Source organism: Camellia sinensis, chromosome 11, assembly GCF_055761805.1.
Source record: "Camellia sinensis isolate YWXY chromosome 11, ASM5576180v1, whole genome shotgun sequence".
Lineage (NCBI taxonomy): Eukaryota > Viridiplantae > Streptophyta > Magnoliopsida > Ericales > Theaceae > Camellia > Camellia sinensis.
The window spans coordinates 48,112,403-48,137,550 of NC_138971.1; the positions used below are offsets into that span (position 1 = coordinate 48,112,403).

A 25,148-nucleotide genomic window follows, 5' to 3' on the forward strand; every position below is an offset into this window, starting at 1 on the left:
TGAGAAAAAAAGACAATACACTACACTCCCAATCATCAGCATGGTTAATTTACATCAAATAATTCAGGAAAATAAACACCCAAAATCCATAGCGAAGATAAAATACATACACATCATACTAACATTTTGTCGAGTGATATTGCACAGTTTACGCCATGTTTAAATGCTTCAAAATGACAACATCAAACCGGCGTGACGCTGACTTTCTATCCCAAGCTCAATCCAGAACTGAGTTGTTTTTCAACGGAGGACATATGGAGAAGCCTCCTAGATTTCTCCTTCTTGATGTGGATCAGCTTATCATAAACACACCACGGAAAGCTAAGGAAATGCTCGCGATCCGTTCCCTCGTTAGAGCGACCCCAATAACTAGGATGATAGGTAACATAGTACCAAGCAGATGCTTTTGCGTATACGTCATCGGTTTCAGCATCTGATTCACTTCCACTTGTGTTGAACCATGACCTTGCTTCCTTCCTCAACGACCTCACGGCAAAGCCAACATCTTTCTCAGCTTTTTTCTGGTCAAAAAATTTCGACATTGTCATAATACTGCCACTGAGTATTTCACCTTCTGTTTGGATCCCATAACAATCCATAAGGTTTCCCAACTTGTCATCATACACATTTTTGCAATCAAAAGCATCGTCTATGTAATCCTCAAAACCATCCACTTCCATATCAGGATCATACGAATTCTCTGCCACTTCCTTCGTGAAGGATTTGATAGAGCTCGACTGTGGCGAAATGTCTTTCACTGCCCGGAAGAGCTTTCCCAGCACACGTTTTGATTCATAGGTGGACTTGTCAGACTTTTCCATAAAATCTGGATATTCTTTGACACGCAAATCTGGCGGTATCTCAGCCGGCACACCAGTCTTTGCGAAGTCAACTGCAATCGAGGATAGCTTTGCCAGCGCTATACAAGGATCGCTCATTGCTTTCGAAGGTTCTTTATCTGCAAAAACTGTGTGGGCATTCGAAATGATTCCTAAACTGTTGTTAACTATGTAGTTTGCAAAATATTCCTGGACTTCCTGCAGTGCACCCAAAAATAAATAAATAAACAGTGACATGACAAATAAAACAAAGAAACATGTTCTTCAAAATGGGATGGAACATTTGAACAAGACTAGTTTGGAGTTAAATCAAATATCTGGAGTGAACAGGAACATAAGCCAAGCATTAAATATTCAAGAGTGATTCTGTGCAGTGCATGACTACTTCTAGTGAGTTTTAATTTAAATTTATTTATTTACCTTGTCTTTTTGTTTTGTTAGTAGATTTATTATAGGAATGTTAGTAGCTTTATCAGAATCAGAGAAGCTGAGAGAGAAACATAGAGAGAAGAAGAGGAGAGAGAGAGAGAAGAGGATAGAGAAAGGAGAGAGAAGATTAGAGAAGAGGAAGAAGAAGAGGGGGTAGAGAGAGAGAGAGAACACACAAGCTTGATGAACTAATTATTCATCTCTTCAAAGTCTAATTTTGTATAGGCTAAATTTTACTTTACACGCCTACACTATACATCCAATCCCACTTTGTCCCTTAACTTTTTAATTGTCTCAATCATCCCCTAGGCATCAAGTCAAGTTGCAATTGAGCCCATTTGTGTAATTTTGTTTCGAAAACTATCGAAGAACAACCACGTCATAGTATTATTAATTACACTAAGCATTCTTGCATTTTTATCAAAATTCCACTTTAATCCCTCCACTTTAGTCCTTAACACCCTTGTACTTTTACCAAAGTCTCACTTTATCCCTAAACTTTAGTCCCTCCGTCAAGTTTTGAAACAATATTATATAACTAGGCTCAATTGTAACTTGACTCAAAGTTTAGGGATTTCAGTAAGACAGTTAAAAGGTCACGGGGTAAAGTGCAACTAGGTGTAAGTACAGAGGTACAAAATGTATTTTGCCCTTTTGTTTAACATCAATCAAGCCTTTTTATAAAGCTTCAAAAGACTGGAGAATATCATCTAAAATTTAGTCTACCTAACAGTGCAGCCTAATACTACTAAAATTCTATGACATAAACCTCTATGAGGCGGTGAACGAGGAGGAGGAAGAAGAAGGTTGATGAACAAGAAATCACAAAGAGGAGTAGGAAAAGAGCATAGCTCTATAATTCATTCAAATATCATAATAGTAGTCAATGGCTACATCCTCAGATTCCAATAAAATATTTATACTTGCAGTCTTCTAAACTTCCAACTATCAAAAACTTAAAAGAACTCGCACTACTTCCACCTTCATCAAAAAAACAAAAGGGTTTAATTCAAAGATTAAATGAAGGTAGTTGCATCGAAAGTCTTCCATTTTATGTCAAGTCCAAGGAACTCTGAATTCCCAATAGGCCACCTTGGTATCCACTTGGAATGACATGGCTGCCATGTTGGCATGACATCATAAATTCAAAATACATCAAGATTAAATCAAAAACCTCTAACAAGCCTAATCACTTAAAATGTATCTATAATCTACATGCGAGTCTCACATCATCTTCTTGATATTTGAGCTCCTAAAAGATTATGTGCAGCAACCCAACCCTCTGACAAGTTGTATGAGTGATTTCCAGAATATAACTTCTTCACTTTTTTGGCTAATTCTCTACAAAGTTGGATTATTCATATTTTTCATAGTCATCACTTTTTCCTTGATTTTTCAACCCAAAAGCCAGCTTCCACAGCTTTAACCTTTTTCCCAGCCCTACAATCATCAAACTGTGCGACCTCAAACAAACAAAAGCCAGCTGGGGTTAGCTTTCACCAATTGCCTGGAGGCTGCAGGGATTGACTCAATACTGACCACCCAACACTGCAGGACTACCCAGACAAATGAAAACAGAACAGAGTTTACAGTTGGTTCACTCCCTGAATAGGTTGCACTCACAGTACTTGTAAGCTATTTTTCTTCCTCTAAAACCCTAAAGTAGTTCCTTGCTAGAACTTCCACCAATAGTAGCTGGAATTTCAATTTCAAATCACCTTCAAAAGCAAGGCACTCAACCTTTGCATCATATAAGACCCCAAAACGAATCAACTGTTAGCAGCACCATAGACTACTCAAAGTGGTGATTTACAACGGCGAAAAACTAATTAAACCAAACCAAACTAAGCCTATGCCCAAATCAATTCATTCAGCTCTGTCACATGCTATATGCTCAATTAAAGTTAATAAATTAATATTCTTTTCTACTACCACATCTCATGTCAATTTAGATCTTCCCCTCCCCCTAATATTTATATTTAGAGGGCTTTATTAAACTTTCTATCCTTAAACTATTGCAAAATTGTCTCTGAGCTATCGATTAAGTCTATTCAATCTCTAGCGTATATAAATCAAAGTCTATTTTAGTCCTTAAACTATAGATTGAATCTATTAGGTCCTTAAAATATTTAATTCAAACATATTTAGTCCCTAAAAAGATTACAAAAATAAAATATAAACTCATGAATATTATAAATTAGTAAAAGACTCCACCTAATTAAGATTTTATTATAGAAAAATCTTCAATTTTTATTTTGTCTTTAAAAAAGTGTTTTATTTCGTTGTGTGTTTAAATTAATACTAAAGTCTAGTTTCTCAATCTTACCAATAAAATTATATGAGTATTAAATATACTAAAAAAGTAGAATTAAATAATTTAAATAATAACACTTGGCTGTAAATAATAATAGAACAAAATAATACATTAATTAAGTATAGAAAGAATTCAACAAAAAACTTAAAAATAATAAATCATAAATTATGAACGAAATCTGACATATAATATTAGATAAAAACAGCATGTGGCCATTGTAGAAAATAAGTAAAAAAATACTATAAATAATTACTCTTACTCTTATAAAGGAAATACACCATAAGATAAGACGTCCAATTTTCAAGGACGACAATAAAAATTTAAGAGAATTTTTTTTAAATAAAATTTTAATTAGATGGGGGCTTGTACTAATTTATAATACTTATGGGCTTATATTTTATTTTTGTAATCCTTTCAGGCACTAAATAGGTTTGAATTAACTACTTTAGGGACTTAATAGATTCAATTGATAGTTTAGGAACTAAATAGACTTTGATTTAAATAATATAAAAAATTAGTAGACTCAATCGATAATGCAAGAACTAAATAAACAATTTGGCAATAGTTTAAGGGTATAAAGTGTAATAAACCCTATTTAGACTGATCATATTACTCCCTGAATGTTATATTTGCAGTTTTCGTTACAAATAACCAAGCCATCTTAACATGTTCTCTAAGCTTATTTTCAATTACTGATGATTATATTACTTCCACAATCCTGTTTAGAAAACAAATAGCACAAAATTCACCAGAATGAGAATTTACAAGTTCAGAATTTCTATCTACATTATATACTGACTTCTAAGATGTTGATTTATTGATGGCCTTCTTGTCAGTCAATGAATAAGAAAAGCAAGATAATGACGAATAGAACACAGAAAGCTTCTTCAAAAAACAATAACAACTAGGTGAATCAGAAGGATAATGTTTCACTGCTCCCTTGCAGGAGGGAAGTGGGCCTCTGAGAAGGCAAGAGCAAGAAATAATAAATCAAATCTCAAATGCATATCTTTACAAATCAAGGAAACCACTCCAACATATAAGCCTCGTTTGGGAAGTTGGCCATTTTAGTAGGTTATTTTAATTTTTGGTTATTTTAGTAGGTTAAAATATTTGTATTTAGGAAGATGGTTGGATTTTTTTGTAATTGGATGTGATGTTTGTGAGAGAAAAAGTAAAATAATTATGGAGTTTGATTTGATCTGACATTTTGTCTTATTGGCTATTTTATCTTTTTGTGGATTTTAACCCAAAAAGCAAAAATATAAAATAAAAGCTTTTGGCAAAGGCCATAAAGATGTGAAAAGTATTACCTCAATTGTGACATCATGATCCAACAGCATACTAGGTGCAGGAGTATAGTCCATGGGTTTAACTTGCTGCGGTGGAATCAGATCAGGGTCCCAACAGACAAAATAAATGTCTCCATCCAAATCACTCCCAGAACATTCATTCGGATGAGGTCTGCTACCAGAGTGAACTAAAATTAGTAACCATTAATATAGAAGAAATTTGTTTATCCCTAACAAAATAAAACCAGTCAAATTTAACAGCATCAAAAAAATAAAACAAAATAAATAGATAACTACAACTAGTTTATGAACTACTATTAGGGACACCTAGAGCTTAACCAAGTCCCACATAAAACATTACTTGATGTTTGGTAGATAAAGTTGAGGTGGATTTTGAAAAATAAATTCTCAGTCAGACTATGCAAATTGCCTCTCTATTTTTCTTCAATTAAAACAACTGAATAAGATTCTTTAATCTAGCAGATTTACCAGCAAATTATTCAAAGTTGTTTAAACAATTTAAAGAACACTACGTAATATGACTTATAGGTCACCCTCTGGAAACTTAAAGCAAGACACTAGAATTCTTAGAAGATCCTACAAGGAAAGTATGACGACATTTACCTCAATCCTTTCTGTGGAAAAACAACACAATCCACCATATGGTGCAAAGCTGGCACATTAACAGCATTTAAGACACGAACATCACCCGGATGCAAGCAAGGATTTTTAGCAACAAATACCTTCCCTTGAACAATAAAATTAGGCTGGTCTGAGTCACTGTCACTAGGCATGAGAAGGGAATCATCATAAAATGCCCTATGACCAACCCCAGAAATTTGCACAAAAACCTGCCCATATTCCAAGGTTCTGGTTTCATCTAGACATCCCAACATGAACCTTCCCTTTGGAACAAATATCCTTGCTTTAGTCCGTAGTCCCAGCAACTTTGCTGCCCTAAATGTTTGCAACATCATCGAGAGGAATGGTTCAGCATCAGGCTTATACCCACACAAAAGCATTTCCTTGAGAATGTTGGTGTTCTCTCCTGTACACATCAATTCCAATGCCTCCCATGCCCTTAACGAATCTGTTAACATGTTATCCAATTCTTCTATTACTTCACTTTGCCTTTTTTCAAAGATATGATCCTCAACCCCAAGTGTAGACAAAAGAGTGATAAATTGGCGATTCAAGAAAGAAGGCATATAACCGCTCCATCTCAAAACATCCAATTTTGTGTGGTCTGACTCATATTTAGACATACTCATTCTCAATGACATTTTCATTGATGATGAGGGATCAACAGCCACAACTCCTTTGTACCCACCATATCGAATCTGAAAGGCAGATGGAGTAAGTTCAAGACCACATTTCTTGGCCACACTCTGAGCAAAGTCAGCAGATATTTTCCCAATTCCATCAGAGAAAACATATTTGTTTCCACCTGTTACAACCTCTACATCAGGAATAGGTTCAATTTCATGCCTACTAACACTCAAAGTTTCCCTAGAGGAACTGAAAGATTGACCAAGTCTAGCAGCATATTTAGCCACATTTCTAATCCGACGAAAATCACCCATCCACTTTCTTATATCAGCAGCAGTAACCCGATCACTTGAAGCAAACATCCATACAGAATTTCCCTTTAACTGACTTGACGAGAAGGCAAGAAAATCGAACTTCTTATTTCCAATAACAATTCCATCTCTAAGAATCGACAGTATCCTTCTATAAATGCCGGTTCTTGTTTCCTCATTTGAAGAAGCTACCCGTGGGGATAAATCTGTTGAAAACAACTTATCGAATTCCTCATCAACAAAAGAAACCCGGAGAAAATTATCAATATATTCAGAATAATGGCGTAAAACACGATTAGACATATTAACCTCTGGACCAGAGAAAAACACTTTGCATGGGGTTATTTGAACCCTATGTACATACATCAATCCGTTGTCTAAAGTAATATCAGGTGTTTTGGGAAGTTTCCTTAAGGTGGGGTATTTTATATATTGCTCCACAAGCCACCTTACAGGTTCATAGCAGCATTCTTTCGAATGATATAGCTTCTCTAGGGCATGCTCTATAAGTGCGATGTTCATTCTCTGCGGATTAACTAACCGATAGAAATTATTATCAAGTGTTGGTCCTGCAAGGTACCCTTGCTGAACCAATATACAGATCTTAAATAATATTTTATATGGCAAGTCAAGTTCATGAGGAGGACCCACAATGGGTACTAGATCCAAATTGCAAGAAAAAGGGAGACCACTCTCCAAAATGAATGGGCCTTCATTTTCTTTATAATAAGCAAAATATTCACTGAAGTTTAGAACTGGAACACCAGACGGAAGCTCCAAACATATAGCAGAAGATTGACCAAGGCAGAATAATGGAGTGAAATCAGTTTCCCTGACCCATTGGTACTCAGGAGTTTCCTTAGAATAGCTGTCAGCAGATTCTTCACATTTCTTGTAGATTCGACAAGCACCAAGCAACTAGAATTCAAACAGGGAAAAATATCAAAAATTGACCTTATTTATAATGTACAAGCGAGAAAGCTAGTTGAAGTGATTTTCCAGTAGTAACAACAACAATAACAATCCTAAGAAAATAATTTAGATCAACATGATTTGACAATAGCGATGGCAAGCATCAAACCAGCCCAAACTTGTAAGGAAAATAAGACAAATGTATTGCTTTTTGCTATGCAGAGTAGAAAGATGTGGTACTTTCACATTCTATTAAAATACTGCTAGAAATGGATTTGCCACAGCTATTCTTCAAGAAATCTTCTCACATCTACGAAAAACTAAAGTTACCAATCAATACAAAGATAATTAAGGATACCTTATTTTTTTAATTCCATTTGTTAAAGAACCCTTCTTGTTTGAGTTATACTGCTAGTGCTGTTGGGAAACCCCTCCATGCTGATAAGATGACTGAATCATGCAAGAGAATCAGCTTTGCTAGGATTTGGGTGGAGATTGGTGTTCAAGCCAAACTTCCTCAGTCTATAGATCTCACGATGGCTAATGGAGGGTGTATTGAAATTGGGATGCTGTACCCATGTAAGCCATCAAAATGTTCTACTACAGTTTTGTGTTTGGTCATGGTGCGGCTTCTTGTCCGAGTGTACCTTCTGGAGATGCAGTGGTTTCCCCTGTTAAGGAAAGAGTTTGAGTTGTAAAATCCAAGACTGTTGTTATCTAAGGCTGTGTTGGATGATGCTCCTCTGGTGGACTTTTGACCCAACTAATGATTCCAGTGTGGTTTCTAAGGCCACGTTTGTTTTGGAGGGTGAAGGATGGAATGTGAGTACGATGGTGGGGTTATTTAATGTTGTGTTTGTTTGTAGAATTAGGGAAATGATTAAGATGGAGGAGGGGATTAAGACATAGGTTGGAAGGGTGATTGGGATGGAAGAGGTGGAGGTCGTATTAGAGTATTAAAAAAATAGTGAAGGGATTAGAAATTTTTTTATTTTTTATATATTGAGATTTTTTTTTTTTTGAATATTAATGTTTAATTTTTTTGTATTTTTTTATTATTTTATATAAAAATAATTTAACAACTATCAACAAGCAAACATAATTTTATCTAATCCCCTTATTATAAATCTTCTTTATTCTACCTCTGAAAATAAACCCACATAAGGTTTTGTGGCTGGGCAGCTAATGATGTTAATTGCCCTGATTCTATAAATTTTGCTGATGAACCTGCTGCACTTGGTAAAGCTGTCTCTGCCTCTCCTGAACCTGTTATACAGGGTTCTCCATCTGTTAATGGTGGGCATGGTGCACCTATTGTGAAGGGGCGTAGGAAAACTGTTAAGAAGAAATTATTAGGATTGGTTCTCAGAATATTAGGGGCCTTAATGATCCTATTAAGCAAGTTGAAGTTAGGCAGCTTATTAAGGATCATAATTTGTCCTTATTGGGCATTGTTGAAACTAAGGTTAGACTAGACAATTTACCCTCTACTCGTAGGAATTTTTTGCCATTCAATTGGGATTATATTCATAATGTTGGGTACCTTACATGGATTTGGACATGGATATCAGGTACATATGCATATTAGGGGATCGGACACTTCAAAATTAAAAATTAAAGATACGTGAATATGGATTTAAATATGAATACGGATATAGAAATACGTTAAATAATTATTTTTAAAATATATTCATTATATAAAGATGAGTTAAATAATTATTTTTTAAATATAATTATTATATGAATAATTTTTTTTATAAATAAGATCAAACATATGATAGGTCATGTTATGTTGAATAGAGTTTATAAATAGATTTACATATTTTATTTATTTATATGGATTCAACCCATTAAAATTTATTATGATACAAACTAACTAATAAGTTTAAATATTTTCTTTATTTTTTTTGGGTCTAAGCCTATTATAATTTATAATATTAATTATTATGATACAAATGAGAAGCCAAACTTTCTATTTATTTATTTGGATTTAAGTTATTTATTTATTTATTTGGTCCGGCCATTAGGGCTTGATACAAACAAAAGCAGTAGCAGCTTTGACACAAACAAGCAGATCGAAAGACAGAGCAGCAGCAAGATGTAGTGTGTCATTCTCCTCTTCGCTTCTCTCTCACACGCACAGCAACACGATGGAGTCTGTCTATTCTCTTCTCTCACACACGCACAGCACGATCGAGAGAGATATCGAGGAAGAGAAGGAGATCATGATAAAGAGAGAAGGAGATCGAGACAGAGAAGAAGATCAAAAGACACGATCAAGATCTTGAACCCAACATCAATGTAAGTATCTCAACCTCCTTCCTTTTTGATTAGCCGTGTCCGAGAGAGAAGAGGCGAATCTGACACAGATCTCACACCCGCACCCATGTCGTGTCGACACAGGTATCTGATAGGAGCTTGCATTGGTATGAGTTGCGAGGTCTACATTATGGGCATGTTTGATTGAGTGGACTAGAGCATAGAATTGAGATTATTAATTCGTGGTCCCAATTATGCTATGTTTTAACATTTTGGGTTAGAATTATTAATCATAGAATTTGGGAGAATTTGGGGTCTCTAGCATTACTCATAGAATTATTAATTCAATGGATAATTAATCCAACAAATTTGTAGGATTATTAATAATGGGATAGGAGTGGGATTTTTAATCCAATGGATATTAATCCAATTGCATAGTGAATACCAAACTAATTTAATAGGATTATTAATACTTCACTATTAATCTTGTGAATCAAACCTGGGTTAATTCTGATGCCTGGATTCTGTTGGGTGACTTTAATGCTGTGAGAAGATCTAATAAAAGATTTACTTCTCAAGGGTTTGATAGGACGGCTGCTTCTGAGTTTAATGCATATCTGGTGGACATTGAAGTTGATGGTCTAACTGCCAAAAGATTCTGGTTTACGTGGTCTAATAAGAGTGGTGGTATGGGGGATAAAAAGAGTAGAATTGATAGGGCCTTGGTGAACTATGTTTGGCAAGATTACTTTCCAGAATCTGAAGCTGCTTCTGATCATTGTTCTGTTATTGTCACCATTTGGCCTAATTGTGTGAGGAAGAGACCTTTCAAATTCTTTAATTTTTGGATGGCTAACTCAAAGTTTGATGATATTCTTATTGGAGTCAGCTTTGGGATGTTCATCCTATGTTAAGGTTGAGTTTGAAGCTGAGAAGCCTAATTTATATACATTTAAATATATAATTTAGGTATATGAATTATTAGAAAGATGGACTTTTGGATTTAAATCATGAGGTGTAACCATTGGATTTAAATCAAAAGACCTGACTCTTGGATCCAAAGGGTGTTATTTTTTAATCTAATGGACACGACTTTTGATCTAAGGGGACACAAACCCATGCTTATATAAAGGCAGAATAGGTTGGAAAATACGAAATCCATAGAATTTTCATGGATTTTCTCTCTAAGAATTCATATTGCTATTTTCCTCTTCTACTTGGTGGATTAGAAAAATCCAAAGGTATTCGGAATCTGATTTTGTTCGTATATAACGTAGTCAGATATCAATTTTTAAACTGGGCTTCATTGTATCTTGGAGGGAGATTTGCGGGTAATCCAGTGCACACCATATTCGACAGAATTGGTGGGGGCCAATATCGTCTTAAAGAAAGTGGCGCTATAACGCACATTAAAGCAATCCTAATTATTTTATGTTTTATCTCCTTCCATCACATTTACCAATTTTGCACCAACATTTCATTCACAAAAGTCCTCCCTTCCAAGATCATCTAAATACCCCTAAGCACCTCAAACATTTTATCAAATCGAGTTCAGCTTCGCTAGATTCCACAAAATATGGTAGTTCCATCAGGTATGTCTATTATGACACCCTGAAACAATGAATCAAACAGCCTATGTCATCAAAAATTTATAAATTCAACACTAATCACTTGATGAAGACTGTAAAATTTGAATCTCTAGTCATTCCAAAATTGCTGAGACATACTAAATTGTGATGCTGTTTTTCTTTATGATAAGTTGTGATGTTGCTTGCAGATAGCAAAATCAAAAATAATTTCACATAATCAAAATCCAAATAACCACCCGATCTAGACACACAAGTAATTTGATCCATGGGCGTAAAAGTGTTCAAAAGGACGTCAGTTTATTGAGAAGCAAGGGTACAGAGAAAAGCAAATAATGGAATGCTAATGGTAAAACATCCAAGTGGAACAAACCTGAATAAGAAGAAATTTTTCGGATTTATCAGGTGGACAACGAAGCTCAATCTGCCAGATGTTCTCATAAAGTAGCTCAAGCTTGTACTCGACAGAAAGGTAGGACAGGAAGAAACGCAGTTTTCTTCGGTGAAACCAAAATTCCACAGGGACATTTTCACTTTTCCAGAGCGCTGAAAACATGTCCTTTGAGGTCTGACATCCAAAATACAAAGTTTCAGCCTCCATGTCATGCACGTACACCTTTGGCTCTCGTTCAATATCAAATTCCTTTGGGTAAGCCTTCAAATAAGAAGTTTCATAATATATTTTCCTTTCATCTGCCAAAGAGATAATAAGATCAGCATTTTCAACAGTTGTGAATTGAACTCTGGCATATACTCTTGACTCTTTTTTTCTGGGCTCCTTAACCTGTACAAGATATACAGTTCCCGTTCCTGTGTATTGCTCTACCAATTCCTTAACAGTTTCCTCAGACACAAGGCAATGAAACCCAGCCAAGTCAATTGTCTTACCCATCAAATCCAAGTGACTTTACCTGCAGTCTCATTATGACAATACTTAATTAGGAATGGCGAATAAGAAAAGAACAGTAAGGAAACGAAATGAAAAGATAAGACTTCCTACTATAATACATAAAATGTGAGAATCGAAAGCACAATTACAATTGGAAGTAAAACAAAAACAAAAACAAATAATTGGCTAATTGTGAAATATACCACCTGATGCTTGAAAGCATTTGAGTAGTAAAAGGCTATAACTTGAAAGTACGGTCTGACACACACTGTAATATGAAAATAATAATAATAATTATTATTATTAGGCCTCGTTTGGGAAGGCTCTGTTTTAGTCAAAAAGTTACTAAATTAGCCAAAAAACCAACAACTCATACCAAAAAGTCAAAGATTCTCTTTTCTCTCTACTTTTTGCACATATTTTCGTAATTAGCCAAAAAGTCATCCCAAACATACTAGTTTTTTTTAGTTCATATTTTAGCCAAATAGCCAAAAAGTTACTAAATTAGCCTGTTCCCAAACGAGGCCTTAGAGCGGAAGCACATAGAGAATGAAGGAGATGGATTACGAAATCAAAAGGAAACAAAATTGATAAACAGAAAATACAGAAATTTAAAATTTACAACAAACAAAACATTTAATTAAAACTTTTAACTTACAATTACAATAGCAGCAACTGCAAAGATCTTAAGTAGGTTACAAGATGTTGGTTTTCACTCAGAGCTCTTGGATTTTTTCCAGAATATAGTGTTTCTAAGAATTTCCAAGTCTGCCGAATGAGTTCAACTTGATTACATTATATACAAAACAAAGAAAAGAAAAGCAACATGTGACTGATGAAAGTAGCTGGCAGCGCATGGGATAAAACAGATGCTGTCGGTTGCTTTCGGTTGCTTTCGGTTGATTGATTGAATAGTTGAGCAGCTTTAGACAAAGTTGATTGGGTCAATAGTGACAGTGAACAGTAAAAGTGAACAATAACTTTTATTATTCATTACTTTCGGTGGAACATGTGAATAATGGAATCAATATAAATATAAATTGGCAATTTTTCTCAAAAGAGTATTGACTGAAGCTAATTTTTATCTATATGGAATCCAATGTTGATTATGAAAACGGATCCTGAGCATCTTGAAACTTTGGTCCGGAACATTGATTAGTTGATTCTTCAGAGGAGTGGGCTCGTTTTGAACCTTTTGAACCTTCTTCTGAACTGTCTGAATCGGTGGATTGGGCTTTAGCTTGATTCAAAAGTTGGTGAGCTAACTGGATCATATCTTCCTTGGATGACTTGGATTTATTCTTGGACTTGACTTTGGGCTGAGCAGGAGGTGAAATGGACTGTGATTTGGCCTTTGATTGGGCTGGCTGGGTAGCAACAGCTTTAGACTTTGATTTGAATGATTTGGGCTTGGAACCACTGGATGAGGGGCTTCCAAGGTTGACTGGAGGAAGGCTGGGCTGACTTCCTTGAGTAATTGCAGCAGTTGGGTTCTGCTGAGCTTTAGCAAGGGTAGGAGTTGGAGCATACTGATCAGGTGGGAATTCTTCTTGAACAATCTCAAGAATTCTGGGCACATTGAACTTTACCCACCATTTAACGGTGTGTTGGCGAATGATGATGTTATCATCAATCCTATATTGCCATTTAAATATCCATGGAATTTTGTATTTGGATATAAAGATGAGCAATAATGGAAATTGTCTTTGATGAGCAGTAAATGGATAAACAGAGGCAAAATAATTAACTATTTCACGGAGATCATCAGGGAGGATATCTGAAATGGTGCCATAGTGAGTCCACCATCTCAGAAACCAGGTAGGTATTTCAGATTTGAATTTTTGATCAAATGAGATGAATCAAGAATGACTGAAAGTTTCATTTTGGTACAAGAAAATCTTGAACCAAGCATCAACGTAATCATGGTAATTATATTGAATGGGATAACCAGGCAAATCACGAAGCTGGTTAGGATTATCCCATTCAGCCATGGAAACAATGTTGTGAATATAAATTGAATGATATAGGATCTTGTAAGTATAGGTTCGATCCTGGATTGGCTTGATCAAAATTGAATGGTGATGGAGTAGAATGTCTTTGTAATAGGAAAGGGTTTCTCTGGATGTGAAAGGATGAAATGGCATCCAGAGCCAAAATGGAATTTAGCAATTTCATTGATGGTTTGATTTTTTGGGTGACTGGGTTCTTTGTAGAACAGGTTAGTAACATGTGAATTGGTGTACTCAGATCAGGATGGTTTAATGGGGTTAACTGGGAATGGAGTAACTGAAACTGATTGGCTAGATGCAAAGGGATCGGAGGCCAATATAGATGAGTAATCAGGACGATAGATGTTACCAAGAGTTTGGTAACGGTTAACCATGTCAAGTGAATGAGATTGGGTGACTGACTCTAAAGGAGGGACAATAAGTTGATTGGGTTTACTGGAAGATGGGACCAAAGCCTTGGAGGGAGGCCTTGGACGGGACATCTGTTGAGAAAGAAACAATGGTTAGCAGCCAGAAAGAAGATCTAAATAATCTTGATGATGGTGTAAACAGTTGTAATTGTGAGCAAGTAAATTGCGACGGGCTTGAATTTGATGGTAATTGATATATTGGGCTCTTTTGGTAGTTGGTCTGGCTAATTTGAGGCGGTGAATACGATGGGTAAGTTGTTTAATTCGGGTGTTGAAATAAGTAATTCGGGATTTATGGTAAGAAGTAAATGGTGTGGTCATCCTTTACACCCTGTAAAAATTCCCGGGTAAGAAAATCAGGTAGGGAATTTTGACAACCAGGTATATAAGTAATATCAAAATCAAAAATGCTTAAAATAGCTTTCCAACGGGCAAAAATTTGTTTACTAGTAAGATTTTGAACATCTTTTTCTAAAATATATTTAGCAGATTTACAATTAACACGAAGTAAAAATTTTTGATTTAAAATATCATCTTGAAATTTTTGAATACATAAAACAGTAGATAAAATTTCTTTTTTAATAATTATTATTATTATTATCATATGCGAAAAAAATTGTCTATAGTTTCAGGTCATCTTACTCCTTAGATGCTTTAACGGTTCCTATGCAGTCTCCATAATTAATAAAATATGTTAATCAACAAGAAGAATATAAACTTCATTTCTACAATATCTTTTTCATCTTCTCCTTTTTTGCCTCTTTTCTACAATCAAACCCAAAAAGCCACCAACTAAAATGATTGTACAAAGTAAGAGGCAATAATTTCATGTTCCTCAAGACATACAATGCCAAGAGATATCAGGTGTATCATCACCAAGAACTACTGATGGCTAAGGAAAAGGAATTGGAAAAAGAATTAATTAGAGATTTAGTAATTTATTTTAGTATCCATTTATTTCAGGAGTTATTAGGTTTATTTTATGATTTAAGATTTAATTATTATTACTTTTATTTATTATTATTATTTTTTTTATTTTTTGGGTAACTTGAATTAAGGCTTCATAGGATTCCTATAAATAGGCCTATATGTAATAGGTTTTGGAGAGTTTAACATAGTATTTAAGAAAGGATATTGCATTGGTATTATTTTCCCCCCTTTCCTTTTTCTCTTCTTCTCTTCATCTCTAAAATGATCTCCCCCTTCCATTTGCTTCTCTTCTTGCTTCATCTTTGTTCCCCTTCTCTTCTTTCATGCTAGTGTTATATGGACTCTTCAATTTACCCCAAACAAAGTACTCGTGTCTACCAAATATGACAACGGTAATGGTGTGAGATATATGGCTGACACACCCATACCCATTTTAGACACTTGAATCCTCTGAATTTTTATTATGTATGAAGAAAAAGAAACTTACATTTCCTAGTAAAGAAACATTTATAGTCTCACATGGATGAGAGATAGAAGTACCATATTTTCCTTAAATTCTATTTAATTTTGAACTCATTTTTTATATAATTTACAATATCACATCTACTAATATTATACAATATGCAATATATATATATATATATAAGTTCCCATGATGTGCCCACCACTTTTGAAAAAAGTATATTAAATTTTAAGTTTACGAATGTATGATGCTTGGACATGCACCCACACCTGATATTCCTACCTAAGTCCATGTAACATAGACTAGGACTAGCATAGGTTGGTAATTTTGTGACTTTGTATGTGCGATCTAAGATAGAAACCTAAACCATTGTTGTGGGGAGCACATTGGAAAGCCTAGAAGCCTTGGAGACTTTGGAGATTTGTAACATTCATGCTTATTAAGCCTTTGGGATGCATTTAATTCCACTACTCTGTTATTTAAAATCCTTTGGTTGGTGTATTTTGGTGTTAGTTGAGTGAAAAATCCGATCTATACTTTGATTAGGATGTCTAATTGTGTACAGATCTGTCAGAAATATGCTTTAGGACCTTGAAATCTTGTTCTGGGTGTCGACACTTGCCTTTCTTCCCTCCCTCTACTTGCTATTTTCGGGTGTCGACACTCTCTTCCTGGTGTCAACACCGTCTAGACTGGAGAGACCCAGGTGCACATTACTTGGAAGTGTTGACACCTAGGCATCTTGGGGTCGACACTGTCTGGCATGGAGTGATTTAGTGCACACTGCTTCCTTCCTGGTGTCAACACCTGGGCTTCCTGGTGTTGGTGTCGCGCCTGTGTTGAACTTGTTCCTTCGCACCTATGCACGTGGGTGTCGACACCTCTCTTTGAGATGTTGACACTTGACAAAAACACTAAGACATTTCAACCATGTTTTGGGCCCAACTTTTGGGATTTTTTACTTTATATTTTATGTAATCTTGGGCCCTACAACCCATTTTGTCCCTTCACTATAAATAGAGGTACTCTCTTCTTTTTCCTCACTTTTTTCATTCTCTCTCTGTTAGAATAGTCATACGTTATTTTTTATGTTAAGTTGAAGGTGTACTATGGTCATATTGTATTTTCTGTCTTTTCTTTCATATAAATACAAGTTGTTCGTGGAGGGTTTAATTAATAACCCAAAACCCTATTTTCTTCTCTTCTTCTTATCTATAATCTAACCCTAGTTTCACATGTTTTACACTCTAACTTGGTATCAAATCTACCGATTCTCCTCTAGAAAGTGTTCAGCAGATTCTGGAGATCATCGTGAGGTGGTAGAGACATGCTGACATTGGGGTTGTTTGTTTCAGCTTTTTAAAGCTAACTTATAGCTTTTAGCTTTGAAAAAGTTATTTTAGACTGTTTGGTTAAACTTATTTCAAACAGTTTCTGATTCTAATAGCTTATTTTAACTCAAAAAAAGCTAATTCTGAGAAGCTGCTTACCCCTTGCTTCTGATTATCAGCTTCTGCTATGGACATGTTAATTTATGGTTATACTCTTATATTTTATTTTATTATTTTTTAAAAAAAAATAGAAAAAGACCCAAGTGGACTGTAGGTTATTATTATTATTATTATTTATGAGAAATGTAGACAAGTAGTAAATAATAAATAATAAAAATTAATTGAAAAAGCTATTCCACAGCTTATTTAACAAACACTACTCAGCAACTTAAATTTATAATTTAACAGCTATACCAAACAGATTAACAACTTATGATTAAAGTCATAATCTATAATTTGTTAAGTTATAATGTATAAGTTGTTTTAATAGGTACACCAAACGGGGCCGTTATCATCGGTACGATGACATCAGCTTGACATCATAACCTATACGGATCAGGCTCGTTTTTCCCTTCTGATAATAATCGTAATTTTTTGTGGAATTTTTTTACAACAATTGATGTGAGTTTCTGATTTTTGAATGATTTTCGAGTTTTTTGGTCTCATTTTTTTAATCTGTGATTTGGAGTGTTATTCGAGGATTTTACTGGTTGGAACACAAACCCTGGGTGTCGAAATTGATAGGAGATGTATCCTTGAGGTTGTTTTGTTTGATTTGTTGGCGTTGGGTTAGAGTTTGTGTTTGGTTCCTCACGGTGCTCGAAAATTTTACCTCCTGACAGATCGAGTCCCTATTTATTTTTTTATTTCCTTGCTGCTGTGTTGGTGTTCTCCCAATTGTTGGGTGTGTGTTGGGTCATTCTTTGTTGAGATTGTTGATTGGGTTTCTTCGTTGCTTGTGATATTGCCCTATATTTATTTTTTGCTTTTTGATATTTGTGTGCCTGATTATCATGGCTGAGGCAAAGCCCCCAATGGTTAAAGATAATGAGATGCCTAAATCTATTACAGCCAAGAAATTAAATGGTTGAACTATTTGGCTTGGGCTCACGTAGTGAAGGTTTTCTTACGTGGCAAGAAGAAATTATCTCCCTTTCAAACCAAATGGTAAATAGTATGATGATTGGTCTAGTTATGACTTCGGTTTTATGTGGTGACTTTGGCATAGTTTGGAACCTCGGGTTACTACTACCGTTGAATTTTGCGAAACGTCTAAACAAATTTGGAACTCTCTTGCCGAGTCATTTTCCATCAGAGTAACGTTTCTCGAGTTTGTAAGTTGTACAAACAAATCTTTGCTACTCGGCAGAGTGGTCATTCCCTTTCAGACTATTACAATGGCCTTAAGAATTTGTGGGATCAATTATTGCAACATCGTCCATTTACTACGGATTTAGCTTAACAGAAGAAATATTGGGAAGAGTTTATGATGGCATCCTTACTCACAAGCCTAGATTCTAACTCGCAAAGTTACAGGGATCAGATTCTTGCTAGTGAGAAGTTACCTTCTACTGCTAATGATTCTCGCTTGTTGCGTTCATCCTTGGAACAGAGTCATGTCATATCTGGCTCCTCTTCTCCATCTGTATCCTCATCTACATTGATCTCTAATAGTAGTGATTGTGGTCATCTCTATGGTGCTTTTCATGGCAACTCAAGTCATCGTGGCTCTTATACTAGTTCTCGTGGCTATAATTCCCGTGGTAGTTCTTCTCATGGCTCCCACGGTGGTGGTGGTTCTCGTGGCGGATATTCTCGTGGTGGTGGTTCCGTTCCATGTGGTGATCGCAAGTGTACTCATTGTGGTTCCTCCGGTCAAAACATATCCAGACATTATTCTAACTTCTCTAGACATTATTCTAGTTTGTGAAATCAAAACCCTTTGTTCTGAAAGATGTAAGCCATTAGAGCATCCTTAATTGTATCTCTCTCTAGCTCTTTGAACCACTGGTGTAATTGTTTGTATTTTGGATAGATGACAAGGCAGAAACCAGGAATATCTTAAGAAAAGGAATTAATATTACTCGACAGAGATTCTGTCAAGTCAGTTGGCCAACCAAACCACATAGGTTGATCGACCAAAGCAGGATCTAGAGAAGAGTTTTATGTACCCATTGTTTGGTCTAACAAAACATTAGTCATGGACTCATGGTCAACCAAATTGGATGTCCTAAAACCATGCCCAAATGGCTTGGCCGACCAAGTGGGAAATTTTGGCAGGCCAACTGGAGGTTGTTTTAAGGACAACTAGTCGTTTATAGTCTAAGAAGCACGAATACGGATACAGATGCAGACACGCGATACAGTGATTTTAAAAAAATGGAGACACGAACACGGCTGGCACACGACAATAAAATATGTTTTCATATAAGTTTATATGCTATCTAGATTAATATTACAATTATAAACAATCAATATTAATAAAAACTAACTCTAATTCTACATTTTTTTTATAGACACGCGATACAGTGATTTTAAAAAAATGGAGAGTGGATGTAGGCACAACGGTTTCAGGTGAACATAACGAAAACACATGTTTAGTAGAGAAATTCCGAGAAGGTATGCCAAGAGTGGATGTAGGCACAACGGTGTGCCACACCACTATAAATCTTATACTTATATGTGAATGAGATGAGTGCAACACTCACATGTTAATTGAAAGGAACTTATATTTGATTGCATATGTTGTGACTGTGTTAGCTTAGAATTTAACTCCATATTTGTTGAAGCCACACATTAATTTGAATGTATGCTCTAAACTCAAATGATTAAAATTAATAAAATAAACAAATAATCTCATTGAGATGAGTTAGAAAATTAGCTAATTTTCAAGCTCAACTAAGTAAAGACAAAATCTTAGTGACTTGGTAAAGATAATTTGTTAAAGACCAAACATAAGATTCATAAGAGGATAAAGTGAAAATTTTGTTTAGTCCCATTCACCCCCCTCTAGGAGGACACTTTCAACAGATAAACCTCACACAACACATAAAAAGCAGAAAACAGGTTAAAAGAAATGCAATCAATTTGTCTACTGGCATGAGCAAAAAGTATTTAAGTGAGATGTGACTGCAACTTGATCTTCTGTTTTTTTTTTTTTTTTTTTTTTCCTTCTCATTTTAAATCACCAAAATCTGTCTCAAAATCAATAAGTTGAAGAACACAGATCATTTCATCGAAAAAAAAAAGGAAAAAGGAAATCAAGAGGTTGCAATATGCAATTAAAGAAATGCATGTGGATCAGCTTTTTGAAAATTCAAAAACAAAAAATGGAAAAAGAAAGTAGAAAACAAAATTGAGAGAACAACTATCCACACATCTAATGTTCATTGATTTGATTTTTGAGACGAGAAGGGGCACTTGCCCCTCATGAGAATGTGAAAGAAAAAAATAAAAAATAAAAAAAATTGTCCTATACAAGCAAATGTATTTTTGCACATATGAACAATGATGCTTAAATATATAGTCTAGGTGTTCTTGTTACTATTTTAAGTCTCTTTTAGGTAATACACTCATACAATCCTTTTTTCTTTCTTTGTTAAGGAAAAAGAAAAAAAAAAAAAGAAAGAATAAAACAAACAAGCGATGTTATAGAAGAACAGAACAGATCAGATCTATTATCCCATATAAAAGTATTATTAGAATTTCTTAGGGTTCATGAGAGATCAAACACCTAAAGCTATCTAAGGCACATACCAATAAATACAAATTTTGTAGGCTTCTGTTTTTGTTTTTGTTTTTGTTTTTTTTTTTGTAATTATTGATAAACATCGTGATCATTTGGTTACAATTATCATAATTTTTTTAATTGTAATCTATAATTGATGAGTAGTGCTAAAACTATAATTAACTTATTGTGACTTCTTATTTGGTGAATAATTGTTATTATGTTTTACATATTTTTTTTTAAGGTTAAAAAAAAAAAAAAAATTCCATGTGTTAAAGTTATCTAGCATAATTGTTTTAAACAAATATCCCTTCCCCCCTCCCAAAACAATTTTTTGGCTGTGTATGTGTCACTAGACACAATTAACTAATGCAGGGATTTCAGTTTGCCCTCGAGTGGTTAAGAGCAAAATTAACAAGTTTAATTAGTGTCAATCCAGAGCAATGCTATCTTTCTAGCATTCTATCCGGTAGCGGGCTCAACCACTAGGACACTTAAGAAAGAGAAACACTAGAGACCCACGAATCAAAAGCTGGGTCTTATTAGTGACAGAGTCGGAAAATAAAATAAAAAACGGTATTTATTAATTACAATTTTTTTTTTTTTCATAACTAACAATAAGAAGATAATAATTTTTGAATTAATATTAAGTACAAAAGTTTTAATAAATTATTACAAAAGTATTTCACATAAAATTTATAATTAACTTTGAGTAAAATCGAAAAGAAAATATTGCGTGTAACTAGTGTATTATGGACAATGTTAAAACATTATATATTTAAGTCGTAAAATAAATTATATAATTGTAAGATAAATTAAATTTTTACAAAATTTGAATAAAAATTTCGTATAATAGTAATATGAAGTCATTATTGACATATGATATCACTAACCAATAGTAAAGCAACATATGAAGGGTGAACTCTATATGTAAATAGAACTAACACTCTATTAATTTTTACATATATATAGTGAGATTAATTATATTTGCATATTAATAATGATAGATATTACCTTTATATTGAAATTTTTTCACAAAATTTGTATACATAAAAATATAATTTGTTGTAGTCACTTTATTTTCAATAAAACAATCACTATTTATATGTTATTTTAATTATTATTTTTGTTTAAAATTTTATTTATATACATATGTTAAAATAAAAAAAAAAAAAACAAAAAAAAAAAAAAACAAAAAAAAAAAAAAACAGGGGAGGTCACCATGTGGCTCTGGGTCCTATCATGCTATATTATTATGAGATCAAATTGTGGGAGCCTCTGTTTGGGAAGAGGCTTTTTGGGCTTTTTTTGCTAAAATAGTCATAAAAGACAAAATAGGTTATTTTAGTTACAACAAACAAAACGTCACATCCAATTTATAATCATTACACTCTTCTCTCACAAAAAAAGTCAAAAAGTCATTCCCAAATCAAGCTTTTTAGCCCAGGTTAAAATGGTTAAAAAAGTCAAAAAGTCAAAAAACCAACCCACTTCCCAAACGAAAGTGTCAAACATTTTCCTTTTAGTCTATTGATTATTAAATTAATTTGATTGTAGATAAAATAGTGTTTTAATCCCAAATGCCAGCTAAACATGACACTGCTTCTAATATTATAACTATTTTCAGAATTAAGAGTTTCGAAAAAAAGCTTCCAAATATAAGAGAATACTTCAATTAATGTACTAAATTATATTAAAAAAATCATGTTATTTCCCAAATGCAGGCATTGCTTTTCATAAAAATAGACAATACATGTAAAAGTTGCTTCAAAAAAAAAAAAAAATTCAAAATTAAAATTAATAAAATTCTAGCTAACATGAACCATACCATTAAAAATATTAAATGGATTAAGCCATAATATCAATTGAAACAGACATGTTAACCAAACTAGAATATGAACACTTAATTAGGAATTGAAACAGACATGTTAACCCAAAGCCATCTCTGATTCTATCAATTGAAACTTTTGTTCTTTTTAGTTTCATTTTCTTTTGGGTTTTCTAATAAACTGTATAAATAGACTACTGGGAATCAGAACAAAGACTCCACAATGGGTTTTACCCACAAAGAATGAATCTTGAAGAAGCAAAATCAGTAACTAAAAAACAGCTTACATACCAAGAATATTGACAGATAAAGAGACAATTTGATCAAAGTTAATACAAGTAGAGAGAGAGAGAGAGAGAGAGAGACTCACAAGAAGATGCAGAGCTCCTATTATCAGACAAGCAAAACCTGAAGGAGCTCACAGAACGTACCAAATTTATAGGAGAGAGGCAAATGTAGTGTATATACACATTTTGTATAGGCATTATACTATTTGAGATGGAGAAAAGAGACATTCTTCCACAACAGTGAGAAAAAGTTGTCTAGGAATTGACTATCAAAGTCTCCCAAAAAAAACAAAATTTGGAAAAAAATGATTCCTTAGCGAGCAAGCAAATTGGGCCACTGTTGAATGTGCCAATGTTTTTTTCTTTTCTTTTCTTAAACAGTTGTGTGAGTTATTTAACACTCGTTTGACAACATTATTTTTTAGTTTAAAAATTAAAAAATTATTAAAAAAATCAAAAACTAATAACTTATACTAAAAAGTTAAAGATTTCTTTTTCTCTCTACTTATTGTACATCTTTTCGTAAAAAACTAAAAAGTTAACACAAACATATTAATTTTTTTTACATCATATTTTAATCAAAAAGTCAAAAAGTTATTAAAAAAATTTATTCCCAAACAGGGCCGGCCTAGGCATAAGTCCACCAGGCCATGGCGTAGGGCCCTTCAAAATAGACCCAAAAAATGGTCTCTCCTATTATAGTTTAGTGTAATATATTATGTATGCTTTTAAGTCAAAAAAAAATTAAAGAAGGCCAAATTAAAAGGCTCATTCAAAATTAAAAGGTTCATTCTCTCTCCTTATTTAACTTTTAACCTTAACTCTTAATTCAATTTTCCCAAAAATTTGAGAGAAACGACACAATAATGCACTAACGAATTTCTCAAGAATTCAGAGCAGCACAACACAGGTGAGTTTTTTTTTCTATTCAATTAATTAAATATTTATCTTGTCTTTTGCTCAATTGTTATTATAATATTGGTATTTATACAATCGGCATCATCAAGAAGAATTATCTTTCGCTACTTATACTAAAAATTTGTCATTGAATGAAAAAATATATATATATATGTAAATGGTCTCAAATAATCTAGTGATATTTATTAGCTGATTATCGGCTTTGCGCTCCGGAAATTTCAGGGCCGGGCCTATTCCCAAACAAGGCCTTAACAAGAAAAAAAATTTCTTAAATTCTTTCTTAAACAATCCCCCCCCCCCCCCCCCTAGCGAGCAAGAAAAAAATGATTCCTTAACAAAGTTTTTTTTTCTTAAACCTGAAGTTTTTTCTTAAACAACTGTTGAGTGTACTCTGAGTTATTTATACAGTATATTCTTTTATTTTAAATTATTTTGTGCAATTTCTATTTACAATATATCAAGTAAAATATGAAAAATTTACCCATAAATCTCACATGAAAGAATATTGATCCATTTGGTCTTAAGAATTTTTTTATGAATCAATTAGTTTTTTTTTGTTTTAAAAAATTGTATTTATTTGATTTCGTACTATTTGAGTCTAAGTGAATGTCATTTTGTGATTTATTTTTTAAATTTTTTATTTGTTTTTGGGATGGAAATAGAAAGGTGAGGTGTGCAAGATTCTTTTGAAAGGATTAGTGGCCTACATTTCTGTTAATGTGGTTTTCTCGTGTTACATTGAAGTGTCATATTAGAATGCTATGTTTAAAAAAAAAAAAAAAATACACTAAGAAGTTTTTGTATATTACATTAATTGAAGTGTTACATTTGTCCCTCAATACATAACACACGTTTATGCTTAGTCTTTTATGTAATTGATACTAGAATGAGACTTTTAGATCCATTAAAAAAAAAAAAAAAAAAAAAAGTTCATAAGATCACTATTTATAATTTATTGATACTTAAATACTTTTTTTTAAAAAATAATTATTTAACAATTGAAGATTATTTCTACTTTCTAATTAGGGCAAACTTCACTTTACCTCCTATAGTTTAGGTCGCGTATGATTTAACCCCCTTACGTTTGGAAATCACCACATAACCTCCTGTGGTTACTAGATTGAATTGCACAGTTAGCATTTCTA

The 25,148-nt window shown here is 33.7% G+C and overlaps 1 protein-coding gene and 1 non-coding gene across 4 annotated transcripts; one reads left to right on the top strand and one right to left on the bottom strand.

Moving 5' to 3' along the window:
* Positions 1–23,356, bottom strand: LOC114268885 (putative RNA-dependent RNA polymerase 1). 2 transcript variants are annotated; one of them, XM_028210115.2, is made up of 5 exons: positions 23,169–23,356; positions 11,585–12,122; positions 5,499–7,372; positions 4,896–5,046; positions 1–1,037 (listed from the first exon to the last, which is right to left on the bottom strand). In XM_028210115.2, exons 2-5 carry the CDS (start codon positions 12,101–12,103, stop codon positions 207–209), a joined length of 3,375 nt encoding a protein of 1,124 aa, XP_028065916.2. In that variant the 5' UTR covers positions 12,104–12,122; positions 23,169–23,356; the 3' UTR covers positions 1–206. The 2 variants fall into 2 exon arrangements, with proteins under 2 accessions (XP_028065916.2, XP_082749980.1); XM_082893854.1 differs by having other exon boundaries at positions 11,585–11,904; positions 23,169–23,301.
* LOC114268886 (uncharacterized) lies at positions 9,229–19,984 on the top strand. Of its 2 annotated transcripts, none has more exons than XR_003631449.2 (2): positions 9,229–9,667; positions 17,734–19,984. It is a non-coding gene; the product is annotated as an uncharacterized LOC114268886 (transcript). The 2 variants fall into 2 exon arrangements; XR_003631450.2 differs by having other exon boundaries at positions 9,290–9,667; positions 18,315–19,313.
* Positions 23,357–25,148: the final 1,792 nt, after the last annotated feature.

Bases quoted from the DNA above. Each gene is read 5' to 3' on its own strand.
- LOC114268885 (XM_028210115.2), bottom strand. From the start codon at position 12,103: ATGGGTAAGACAATTGACTTGGCTGGGTTTCATTGCCTTGTGTCTGAG. The intron at 7,373-11,584 runs GTTTGTTCCACT...TTTGAATTCTAG, and splicing joins AAAAATTTCTTCTTATTCAG to TTGCTTGGTGCTTGTCGAAT. The intron at 1,038-4,895 runs GTAATACTTTTC...GGTGCACTGCAG, and splicing joins ATCATGATGTCACAATTGAG to GAAGTCCAGGAATATTTTGC.